At 43.8% G+C, this 12,333-nt stretch overlaps 1 protein-coding gene across 4 annotated transcripts in view; it reads right to left on the bottom strand.

Annotated features, from left to right (window-relative positions):
- RAP1GDS1 (Rap1 GTPase-GDP dissociation stimulator 1) overlaps positions 1 to 12,333 on the bottom strand; it is a 113,637-nt gene that overhangs the window by 1,186 nt on the left and 100,118 nt on the right. For all 4 annotated transcript variants that reach the window (XM_068136790.1, XM_068136791.1, XM_068136792.1 and 1 more), the window contains 6 exons: positions 11,970 to 12,101; positions 11,419 to 11,553; positions 9,746 to 9,871; positions 8,671 to 8,810; positions 4,934 to 5,060; positions 3,544 to 3,672 (listed from right to left, as the gene is read on the bottom strand). In XM_068136790.1, coding sequence (XP_067992891.1) covers positions 3,544 to 3,672; positions 4,934 to 5,060; positions 8,671 to 8,810; positions 9,746 to 9,871; positions 11,419 to 11,553; positions 11,970 to 12,101 — 789 coding nt within the window. The remainder of the gene's footprint in view (positions 1 to 3,543; positions 3,673 to 4,933; positions 5,061 to 8,670; positions 8,811 to 9,745; positions 9,872 to 11,418; positions 11,554 to 11,969; positions 12,102 to 12,333) is intronic.

Genomic DNA, 12,333 nt, shown 5'->3' with positions numbered 1-12,333 from the left:
TCTCATCCTGGATTGCACCGTACCTTGTCTAGGACAAGGCGCAATGGCTTCAAACTAGAGAAGAGCAGGTTTAGATTGGATGTTAAGAAGAGGTTCTTTAGTATCAGGGTGGTGGAACACTGGAACAGGTTGCCCAGGGAGGTGGTTGAGGCCCCATCCCTGGGGATAGTCAAGGTGAGGATGTCCCTGCTGACTGCAGAGGGGGTTGGACTGGGGTGGCCTTCGGAGGTCCCTTCCGACCCAGACCATTCTATGATTGTATTAATAAGGAGAGGTTGAGAACAGCCCACAAAAATGGAGCCATTAAAAAAAAAGGCAGCTTTCTGAAAGGCCTGTGTTCTGGGTATTTCACAGTTGAGAGCCAAAGCAGTTAGGTTTGTTTCATGCCCTGTTCAGGCCACTCTAGTGAACTTCCACTCAGCCCCAAATATTCATGTACAGTTTTGCTTCCCAGGTGCTGCTGGGAGCTTCATCTTTGAGCTTCACGGGAGAAGTCCTAACCCTCTGTTTTGGATAGCTATGCTGTGTGCATGTCACTGGGTTTAGTAGCAAATTTTGACATTTGTTTCCCTTCCTACCCACTTTCTTGTTGACAAGTTTCCAGTTTTCTTGCCATTTAAACCATGCCATGTAAGAGCTAGGAACTCTGGCGTTGCTCTGCACCTGGGCACCTTAGAAGGGCAACAAAGCTGGTGAGGGGTTTGGAACAGAAGCCCTATGAAGAGAGGCTGAGGGGGCTGGGGTTGATTAGCCAGGAGAAGAGGAGGCACAGGGGAGACCTTATTGCTGCCTACAGCTACCTGAAGGGAGGTTGTAGACAGGTGGGGGCTGGTCTCTTCTCCCAGGCAACCAGCACCAGAACAAGAGGACACAGTCTCAAGCTGTGCCAGAGGAGGTTCAGACTGGATGTTAGGAAGAAATTCTTCACTGAGAGAGTGATTGGCCATTGGAATGGGCTGCCTGGGGAGGTGGAGGAGTTGCAACCGTTGGAGATGTTAAGGAGGAGAGACTTGACAGGGTGCTTGGTTGCATGGTTTAGTTGATTAGGTGGTGTTGGATGATAGGTTGGACACAATGATCTTGAAGGTCTCTTCCAACCTGGTTTATTCTATTCTATACAGAGCGGTATTGGTGAGGCGCTCAGGATGGTTATGCTCTGTAAGCAATCTCTGCTCTTCCTGAGATACCGTTGTGTTTAAGCAGATGTTACTGAACAGTTTAAGGAATTCACAGTAGCTGAATAGCTATTTAGCTATGCTATTCGACTACACTTAACATCAGGTTCCTGTGAGCGTGGAGACCCTCACACAGAGAAGTGAGTGTGCTAGCTGTGAATGCTCTGCTTTTGCTGATGTTCCATTTTCCATTGTTTCCTCCATTTACTCAGTTTCAAGAGCAACTTCCAGGTGGCAAAATTGATATAAACACATATATATATATATTTACTTCTTAACACGTAGCTATTGGCAGTATCAAGTTAAATGTGGTGCCAGATCCCTTGTAACAAAGGACAGTAACAACAGCAATCTCTGGAGAATTAAACTTAGCAATAATTAAGACAATGCAACCCCTTCTGGTCTTTATGGAACTCTACTGGGGGTCAATTACTTTAAAATGACTGCTCAAGTCTGAGTACAGCAGAATGTGGAGATGTCATTAGAAATGCTCACCGTGTGGAGATGGTGGTGCAAATAAGAGATGTATTTTAGTACTTTTCACATGCAAAGAACAGGCTTTGCTCTTTGACACCCTCCCTCCCCCCTTGTTCACAGTTCAGAAGTGCAAGCCTAGGTTGCTCAGTTGTGACTCTCATGTGCTCACTGGCCTGTTCATCAGGAAGCAGGGCTGAACACTGAGCCTTAACTTTGCATCCCCATATTGCAGTTATATATTGCAGTCTGTTCCCTGTGAGCCTGGGTGTGGGATAAGGCACCTCAAGTCTAAGTTAAGCTGATGGTGTGGTGTCAGACCAAACTCTGCCAGGTGGGTAACACTAAAAACCCCTAAGACAAGACTGCTCCTTACTCTGGTGGAATAGAGACAGGTATTTGATGTTAACTCTGTCAGTCTTGCAAGTGAATAGGACTCAGGAAAAGGGATAATGCAAGTGTCAGGCAGAATTTCTGAGGATGATGAATTTAGTTGGAAGCAGTGGGAATGCTCACAGACACTGCAGTGAGGCTGAGGGGTACCCTCTGCAGAAAGGCTTCTGCTCTGAAGTTGAATGGATAATCTCAAGCAGGAAATAGCTCAAGAAGGTTGTAACAAGTACACTACATTGACCTGACATTAAAGTGAACGCTTACGGGGAGCTGGGGCTTGTTAGTGAAGTCTGAGCACAATCTTTGTACACTGAGATGTATATACTGCTCTCAAAACAATTATTTGTTCCTTTAAGAGGGCAGCAATGCAGCATTCACTCACATGGATGTACAGGCCACCAGAGTTCACTTACAGTGGGCATGGTGAACTCTAAGGGGGAATAATAGCAGCTTTGTGTACAGAGAGAGTACATACTTAGCTATGATAACTTAATTCAGCTGAATTGCTCTGAATTCATCTCTGAAGAGCCTTCAGATGTTTCACACTTGGCAAATCATATGCAGACAGGCTGAGTTTCTACCTTGCTGTACTTAATCCAGTTCATTGTCATATTAGTTGTAAAGTTCTGAAACCTTTATGGAATGAATTTGTTCTCCTTCCACCCACTAAACACAGAACTAAGCAGAGGAAATGTAGATACTTCTTGAAACCTCAGCTGGAAACCAAATTTCCCCATGAAATGTTGCTGCTTTTTGTTTTGGTTTTATGTGCACACACACAGAGGCAGGAAGCTGCAGTATCAAACCACAGCCTGCTACAGCATCCTCGCAACATCTGACCTTTTTGCAGAGTTAGCTCAGAAAGATTAAAGTTTACAGTGTCCAGCAGTGAGCACATCCTGCTTGCCTTTCAAAACAGTCATGAACAATTGTGTCTGGTGGGGCAACCATGTGAGGGTTGCCGAGGGGAAGGACTCATCCTAGTGAGGTAAGTGTGGGGATCACTCCTAAAGCAGGATTGTTGCTCTAAGTACTCAGCTGTGTGCACACATGCCCTTGCAAACACTCCCTGTGCATCTTTGTGTTTCCTACTGGTTTTGGTGTGATTTTACCAAATTGTACATGGCTAAGTTCACCAGGAAAAAAATAAAGCTATCACATTGATGATGGTGAACTTGTTATCTCCATATTTGCTAGGAAATCCTGGTAACAGTAGCATTCTAAATGCCTTTCATTACTCTCCTGTCTGTTGAAATGTCAGCTGGCTGCATCCTGCAGAAGCCAGAGTCCAATTTCTGCAGTTAATACCCAAAACTGAGTTAACAGCCTCTGACACTGTAAAGAAACACCATAAAGTGTCATAGCAAACTGAACCCTTCTGTATACACTCCTTGTGACTGGAGAGCCAGTCTCAGAGTGTCTGCATGTGCTCTATGCTCAGGCTAAAAAGAGTTTAAAATACATAAGCCTCTTAGGAGAGCAGCCTCTTCTGAGCACTCACCAGATCCTATAAGGGCACAGATCAGCACCATGGAGTTGTATTTTATTTCTGGAGCGCTCCTGTCGTCCGAGAGCAGTCTGTGTAGAATCTGAACAAGCTGAGCATTTTCCAGATCCTTTTCAGCAGTGCCTGAAACACAAGTAAAAATGTGTAAATCAGAAGTGCTGCTTGCCTTGATGCTCTGTCTGTTAGTTGTTTAGTGAAACGTGGCGCTCTCAGGGTAGTAAGAGTGGTGCTGTGGTGTGTAAAACTGAAGCAGGTGGTGTGATAATAAAAATCACAGCTCTTGCTATAAAAATGTAAAACAGCCCAATGGCTTGGAAAGACAATCAGAGTTTAATGACAAAATCCAATCTTAAACATGCAGTGAGCTGATGGAAAAGCCACCAGGCTTTCTAGCTATTTCTGCAATATTTCAGCTTTCAAGACTTCCACTGCCTGGATTTTCTCTTGGAAATTGAGTAAATACTGATGGTGTAATTCTTGATTCCAGGGTAGAGGGAGCTCAGGGTCCATTATAAGGGCTGTGAAAAAAGATGAGTGTGAGAGTTATTTCTTCTGTAGTTTTCTAGGAAACATTTTAAAGATCAAGAGCTTTAATGTCTGAAGATGAGACAAAGAAGGCCAAGACAATCTGTGTGAATAGGAACATTTTTCCTTTTAAATCAATTCCCTGCTGCATTGGAAGCGATGTGGAAGTTTAATGTAGCATTCCTGTAGTACGAATGGCAAGAGATAAAATCAAGAGCAAAACTATGTAATGTTGCTTGTTTAGTGTCTTATTTTAGTTGACAAGCAAGCAAAGAGGATAAACAAAACCTCTCCGGGGCATTTGCCTTTCTATTTGGTAAGCTGAGGTACTTCACAGGCAGGTCAAAACACATAATCATCTCTGCCTTCATATGGTAGCTCTTGCACCTATTGCTGTGGAATGTTTTGGGGGCATCATCCACCTCTGCATGCTCTCTGGCTCCCACTGCTGAGGGTAGGTGGAAGTTTTACTTTGACAAGCCCTCTCAGGAGATGAACTGTTCCACTGTAGGAATGCAGGCAGTTCATACAGTCTTCACTATAAAGAATGTTTTTATCACTATTGAGAGTGATGTTTTTACTCCAAATCTGAAAGTTCTGTTGAAGGGCCTTTCTAGATCATATAATCACCTACCAGAATGATGGAGCAGACACTACCAGCAGACACCACTCCTCTGCATGACTTTACTGCCTGCCTATGACTGCGTGAACTGTCAACTATTTCCATGCTTCTGAAAGGCAGGTGGAAGAAGGAGGTTGCTCTATTGTGTGAAAGAAACTTGGACAGCTCTCCCTGGAGCTCTCTGCTGTTTCACAGACTGGAAGGAGAACAGGTAGAGTGAACTGCTGGGATACTCACCCAACTCTAAGGCTGCTATTAGTGCCAGTGCAACAAGAGCTTCGTTTTGCATTATTACGTGTTCACTGGTTGCCATGGTTACTAAATGCTTGATGCCACCGCTCTGTACAATGGTCCTAATTACATCCTAAAATAAATGAGATGAAAAAGTTCTCCATGGCATACAAACTCTATTAAGGAACAAAACTGTCATCAGTACTGTTATCTTTGTGTAAGGGTACACGATGGCTTTATGCACAAGTAATTGCTTCATACCTAAATGAACGTACACGTGGGCCTGCGAACATCTGCTGGTCCTCTGCAAGTACAGGGCACAAGCCAGTTAGCCACGTGACTAAATTAAGACACATGTAACTGACTCCAGTTATGCTGTGTAACTCCAGTTCTTCTGGTGTATTGTCAATTGCCTAATAATGACTCTGGTGTAAGCGCCGAACACCTTGAGCTGAATTCAGGCAAGATTACTTTTAGAATTACAGAATCACAGAATTGTCAGGGCTGGAAGGTACCTCAAGGATCATCTAGTTCCAGCCCCCCTGCCATGGGCAGGGACACCTCACACTACATCAGGTTGCCCAGAGCCAGATCCAGCCTGGCCTTAAAAACCTCCAGGCATGGGGCTTCCACCACCTCCCTGGGCAACCTGTTCCAGTGGCTCACTACCCACATGGTGAAGAAGTTCTTCTTAACATCCAATCTAATCTACCCACTTGCTCCATTCCCCCTAGTCCTATCACTACCTGACACCCTAAGAAGTCCCTCCCCAGCTTTCTTGTAGGCCCCCTTCAGATACTGGAGGGCCACAATAAGGTCTCCTTGGAGCCTTTTCCTCTCCAGACCGAACAGCCCAAACTCTCAATCTGTCTCTATGGGAGCAGCACTCCAGCTTTCTGATCATCCTCGTGGTCCTTCACTGGACACATTCCTGCACATCCCTTCTTTATGGTGTGACATTCAAAGCAGCTTACTGAAAGTAACTAAAAAAACATGTGTTTGGGATAAGGAGACAAGGGGACATTGTTTTAATAAAGCTATCAAATGCTTCACCTCTCTCCAAGAATATTCAGGGCTTCTTTAAATCGTTCAGGCAGCTGCAGGCTGCTCTGTAACAGGGTGTATGTGAAAAAGGTCTTTAGAAATGGGATGGTAAGTGAGCTGCACTCTCTTGAAGGGCAATTCCACAGCAGTTCAAACACAACTGTGGCTTAAGAAAGGATAGTTATGGGGTGCAGATGGGTTTGTTTCTGTTCTAATGCCACCAATTAGAATGAACTGTTGCCCGGTATCTAGGAAATGAAAATGCTGAATAAGTTAAATGGCTTTAAAGCAGTTCAAAACTAGGCAACTGGGATTCCCTTGTCAAGTCCAAAAATGCTGCCTGCAGGTCTTTGCTTGTTAATGGCTGTTTAAAAAGTCATTCTGCATCTAATGTTTTCTTCATTACATGTCCCAAAATGCTTGCAAAATGTTTGTCTGAGAAGGAGGTAACTTGGCACCTCCAAGGGAAACTGAGGAAATGTGATTTGGTCTTTATTATTTTCATTTGTTCTGTGAGTGCATTAGGTTTTGAAGTAGCAGTTATGTCTTGAAATAATTTGGTAAAAAACCCAATGTGCTGAATTTGCTTTTGAAGTATGTATCGATTTCTAAATTGAGCTGCAAGCCAAAGCTCATTACCTGGTAGGTGTGTTTAGAATGGTTTCTGTCCCAGTGCTTGCATAGGCTGTGCAGTCACATTCTTTATGCAAGCAAACAGACACAGGGTTCTGTGCTTACCACCTGGAACCCAATGCTTATCCCCTTCCCAAGCTCTTATCCTCCATTAAACAGTGAGTATGATCGTCACACAATATGGAACAGGCTGCCCAGGGAGGTTGTGGAGTCTCACTCTCTGGAGATATTCAAGACCCACCTGGATGTGTTCCTGTGTGATCTGGTCTAGGTGATCCTGCTCTGGCAGGGGGGTTGGACTGGATGATCTTTTGAGGTCACTTCCAGCCCCTGACATTTGGTGAGTCTGTGACTATCCCCTTGGCTAGTGGCTCTACTCACAGCTTCTTGTGAAAATTAACCTTATCCCAGCCAAACCCATGACACATAATGTGATCATAATCCTTGCAAACAGGATGCTCACATTGAAGGTGCTAGTGGCACAAGTCATAGCCTGGTGACTCCAGAATTCCACATTTAGAACAACTTTTTGTCTGAAGGACACAATGCAAGTATGACAAGCATGAGAGTATGATGTTATTTGTGATGGTGGAACTCCCAAGGACTTGTGAGACTTGTATTTGAATTGGTGTGGGATTTTGGCTGTATAAGCCTTGGCAATCAATCAGCACTTTTGACAGGAAAATTGTTTTTTCAGGTGGATGTCACCCTCTAAAAGGCAGCACCAAACACAGAAGAGATGGCAGCAGTCAGGTTTGGTGCTAGTGTGGCTTAATTCACAAGCACTCACTCCCTTTTTCAGAATGAGAGATAAGCTTTCTAAAGCACTGCTGCTCTTGTAAATATTACCCCAAATCCTTTAACATTAAATCCCAAGTGTGGTGTGAAGAACCATAGTCATGCTCGTTCAAAACTAGAGGGCAGTAAAAGCATTCAAAACCTCAGTCTCTCAGCTCTGTTTACAGGTAAGTTTCCTCTGTAAGTACAGAAACCACTCAAAAGCCATAACGAACTTCTGTATTAGTATCCATTTGATGCCATCAATAGTGTCTCTTTATTTAGAGCTGGATTCTGTTTTCCTGTGAAGGGTATTGATAAAAACTTGCATCTGTGGCAGCGTGTGCCACCTACACAGGCATCTTGGGGACTCTGTGTGTGTGGTGCAGAAAAAAAGAGAACTTGGGGGAAAATGACACCTGGTCAGTTTTAGATGCTGAAGATAAAGAATGAGCATTAGAGGCAGTAATACTGGAAATCAGCAAAGGCTGCAATCTCCCTAAGGAAGGGCCAGTAGAGATCAGGTCAACAGTATGTTCTTCACTTTGCAAATGCTATGCCTGAATGAAGAGGCTGCTGTTGAAGTCTGAGTTCTCTGAATCACACTTGTTATTTAAGCTCAGTCATGCAGGCTGTGTTTCTATCAGTGAACACACTAAATGAACTCTGAGCCTGGAATAGCTTCGTTCCAGAGGAGATGCTTTTGTCCCTTCTAAAGCTCTGTTTTGCGTAATGCTTTCCTGAACCCAGGACAGCGGGCTTGGACTGCTTGTGTAAAGGTCTTTGGTCCCACAGTCTCTCCTTTGGCATGTTTTGTTAGAATCTGGAATCAATGATAGTTTCTAGTGATCAGTTGGAATCTTAACACACTGAAATAGTCTATCCCCCTACTCTTCATACAGCAGACTTCTGGATCTCAATTTAGTACAAATATTTACCAGCATCGTAACAATTGAGTGCAATGATTCATCAGGTACTGCATCAATAAAGCATAAAGACTATGCTGAACTTCAAGAGGATACAAATACAACAAAGTAAAGACAGGTGAATCCTAACAGTGCTGCTTCAGCTGGCCTGCCCCTCAGAAATTGGGTATTTTGGGTTTTTTAACTACATAGTTACAGTGAGCTTTTAAACCTGTGCTTGTGTCTGACTGGCAGGTTCTAGAGGCAGAGGAGATTAGTCCATGAATTCACCCCCCTGGCTCTCCAGAAGGGTTACATACCAGAGTTCAGAGGTAACTCTAAGTTCTCACAAGCTGACTTTTTGGGATTGTTTTTCTGACTTACTTTTGATTTGCTGTGGCGTATAAGTGCAGAAAGTAGCCTGTTGGACTCTCCCATCACACCTGCGTGGTCCTTGGCTTCACACCATTCCACCAAGCGTTCCACCAGTTTTACATTTTTGCCCAGCTGTTCAGCTGCTTCTGCTACATGGTGCCAGGGCCAACAACACAACAAAAAAGTTGTCACTTTAAGCAAGGGCTAGAAAAATAAGCTGAAAGTTACTAACTAGAATGAGTGAAGAACTTCTTCACTAGCTTGCACTATCAGAGGGAGAGGTCAAGCAAATAAAGCCAGTCAAAATGGACACAAAATACAGAAAAATACTTATAATCCAGTTTTTGAAAGCAATTTATTAGCCCAGTTCAGGGGGCCTGAGTACTGGTTTAGAGCAGGGAAAACACAGGTGATGTCGCCCCCCCATGTGAGTGAGCTCCAAAATGTAATGCTGGAGGGAGCCAGAAGGGAGCACTGTGCTCAGTTACAGTTTTGTAGACTGAGCTACACACATTTCCTCAGCGAATTTCTATTTCACATCTCATAGTTTTGTGAAAACTGTAATAGAGCTTCCAAAAAAATGACTGGGTCAGAAATAAACACTTGGCTGATTTCTCTCAGTAACTGGTTTTGGTTGTTAGCAGACTTCTGATTCAAAAAATCCTCGTCCTGGAACAGGGTGTTAAGCTGAAAGATACTTTGTTCATTTTTCAGATGGCAGTTTGTTGATGAACAAGTGAATTAGTCTGTTCCAAGGAGCCAGGTGAGTGAACAGCAAAACAGGAGTGGGGGTTTAGAACACTCACACCTCAGTACCTCTCCTAATGTGACAGCGTAGAGGTCTGAAGTACAAAAGTAAATACGCATTTGACAGCTTCTTCTGAGCATCCTGCATAGTCAAGTTAGGAATTCAGGGGTGGGGGTGGGGGGAATCCACCCACATTCTACTCCCTTAGATTTATTCCAACACTCTAGGAAACGAAATTTTAAGAACCCCTCTGCTTCTCTCTTACAAGAATGTTGGCAGCATATCACAGACTGAACCAAAGAGAATCACTTAACGTAGAGAACACTTTATTTTTACCTTGTGCATCTATTAACATTCTTAATGTTCCCAGAAGCTTGAATTGAACAGGGGGCATCTCCGATCTGAGGAATTTCAATACAGCTTCTGCCACACCAGCTGATAGCATCTTTGCCTTATTTACAACTGCATGAATAAAGAACAGGGAGCATCTCAGCAGCATTTCTGGAAGTGCAGTTAATTTCAAAGTCTGGAAGTGAAGGCTCAGATGTGGTTTGAAAAATAGCTTGTGAAGAGAGACTTGAGGAACATGAGTGTGTGCTGACAGTACTGCCTTGTGGAAAAATGTCCTGCTTGCTAAGGCACTGGTGTGAAACTCAGTGCTTTTTCCTGGCGTGCACAGCTGCTTTTCAGTGTGCATAAACTGGAGGCTAGACTTTTCCCCCTTGGTCTAGGAAAGGTGTCCTCCACAAAATGCATCAAGTAGAAGCCCAGGCTAGCACTGACACCCCAAAATATGAGGAAACTTCTCTGTTTTCTAACAACAGTCTTCTGTTTTACATAGGCAAGGGAACTAAAGCATCCAATTAGCAGGAGAACCTCTTACCTGCTTCCAACCCTCGATACAAATAACGCTGTGGTTGTGGCCTGACAGGCTGGAGCCTGTAGTCCTTGTATTGCCCCTCTAAACTCTTTCATCCCCTCTTTTATGCTCTCCACTTGCCTGTTCTCTGCTTCTATGCAAGGTGCAAACTTGTTCCGGTATGGAATTTAGCAAGGGGCACTTATTCCATATTCAAAGTACCATTTCACAAGCAGTTAACCACAGGCACTGAGGCCAGTTATGATTTGCTCATTTTTCAGTAACAGTATACATGAAATGTTATGTAGGCCTCTGGCATCCTTGAGCATGGGCTACAGGGGAGCTTGCTGACTGCTAGAAGTTCATGGAATTACTCACCTGAGAGAGGTAAGCAAGTGGCACACCACTGAAGCTATGTGGGTTTAGTTATTGTATGTGTGAATGTTTCTGGGAAGTTTTGGTTGTCAGAATTGAAAATATCAGAATGAGGTTAAAGGGATGAAAGGTTATTTTTGGTTTGGTAGAGGAAAGCATGCACAAGTATTCCACACCTGCTTTGTTTTTATGTGCATGTGCTCTGCCTTTTATGCTTGGGTCATCAAAACTCATGCAAGTTATTAAAAATTGCCAGATTAGCACTGGTTCACTGCCTACAAAGAGTAACTAATTGCAGCAGGCTCTTGTTCTAGCAGCCTGCTTCCAGCTCTGCTTTGGGAACTGGCAAAGCCTCAGGAAGTTACATGAAGATGATGTTTCAACAAAGTGGGCACTGCTTTTTGGAGGGGACTCTGCAGCTGTGGGAGCAATCCCAAATGAAACAGAACAAAATGCACACAAATACAGAGCTCTGTGCAGAAAGGATTGAGAAATCCTCCTCAGCCGCCTTCCCATCACTAAGCTTCCCTTTCCTTGGTGGGGGATAATACTGTGGGATCAAAGTGGTTAAGGATGGTCATTAGGCCTGTGATATATTTAAAACTGCTTGACACTACTGCTGTGTAAGAGCCATAAAAATGCTGATGGGCCTGAATGGTGGGCACAAGCCTGACCTGCCTTTAGGACTGGTCAGTCAGTTCTCCCACCCTCATGCCCAGCAGGGTCCAGTGGGAGAAGAGCATTTTACCTTTGAGCAATGCAAAGTGAGGCTTACCAGGAATAGCCAGGTTTCTGAGAGCACTCAGAGCAGCATGCTGCACAGTCACATTTCCATCCTCCACATGTCTGTCTAGCAGATCCATCAGCTTTTGAACTATGCCATTATCCACCATATGGATACAGTTTCCATCTGTGCAAGATGACACACATCACTTATGAATGGAAGATGATTGCTAAGACTTTTATAAGAGCTTTTTAAGAATAAAAGGGCTATTTCCTTGCTCCTTTCTAGATTTCCTTGTTGAGAATTTGACCACTGTCATCTGTGGCATGGTAGTCATGATCAGTGATCATGACAAATCCAGAAGAGTGATGCAAGGAACACTGGAGGCGGCAGAAATCCCCTGTACTTCTCTGCAAATGTGAAACAGTACTTTAAAATTAGGCTTACCACTTTTTAGGAGTGTAAAGTATAAAATGCCTGATATGGCTGCACAGCTCAATACCAGCTTCACTGCCACACACAGCTTGTGTTTATAATGTACAGAGAGAGAGCGATAGAAGGGCACAGATACATTTACATAACCCTTTCAGGCCTTTTCTTACCATTTCTGGCAAAATTTGCGATGGCCAGTGCTCCTGCAAGCTGTAGCTGATGGCTGTTGGAAGGAATCCATGATAGTACTCTTTGGAACACACTGCCTTTTCCTCCTTCAAATAACTTTTGCATGGACTCATCTGGGGTAAAAAGCATAGACAGTCAGCAAGCCAAAGAAGTGATTGTTAGGGAAGATTCTTCACGTTTATGCAGCTCTGCTGGCAGAACTGCAATTAATCCAGTCCTACCATGGAATGAGAGGAAGTCTTGACCAATGGGTCAAGAATGTTAACTAGCAGGCAGCAAAGCTTCTAGGTTATTCAGAAAATTAATCAACAATAAAACTCAGGAGCCAAATTGCATTACAGGTGT

The sequence above is a fragment of the Melanerpes formicivorus genome, unplaced genomic scaffold (assembly GCF_026170545.1).
Source record: "Melanerpes formicivorus ecotype bairdi unplaced genomic scaffold, bMelFor1.0.p_v2 SCAF_4, whole genome shotgun sequence".
NCBI classification, from domain to species: Eukaryota; Metazoa; Chordata; class Aves; order Piciformes; family Picidae; genus Melanerpes; species Melanerpes formicivorus.
This window is presented reverse-complemented; position numbering and strand designations above follow the sequence as displayed.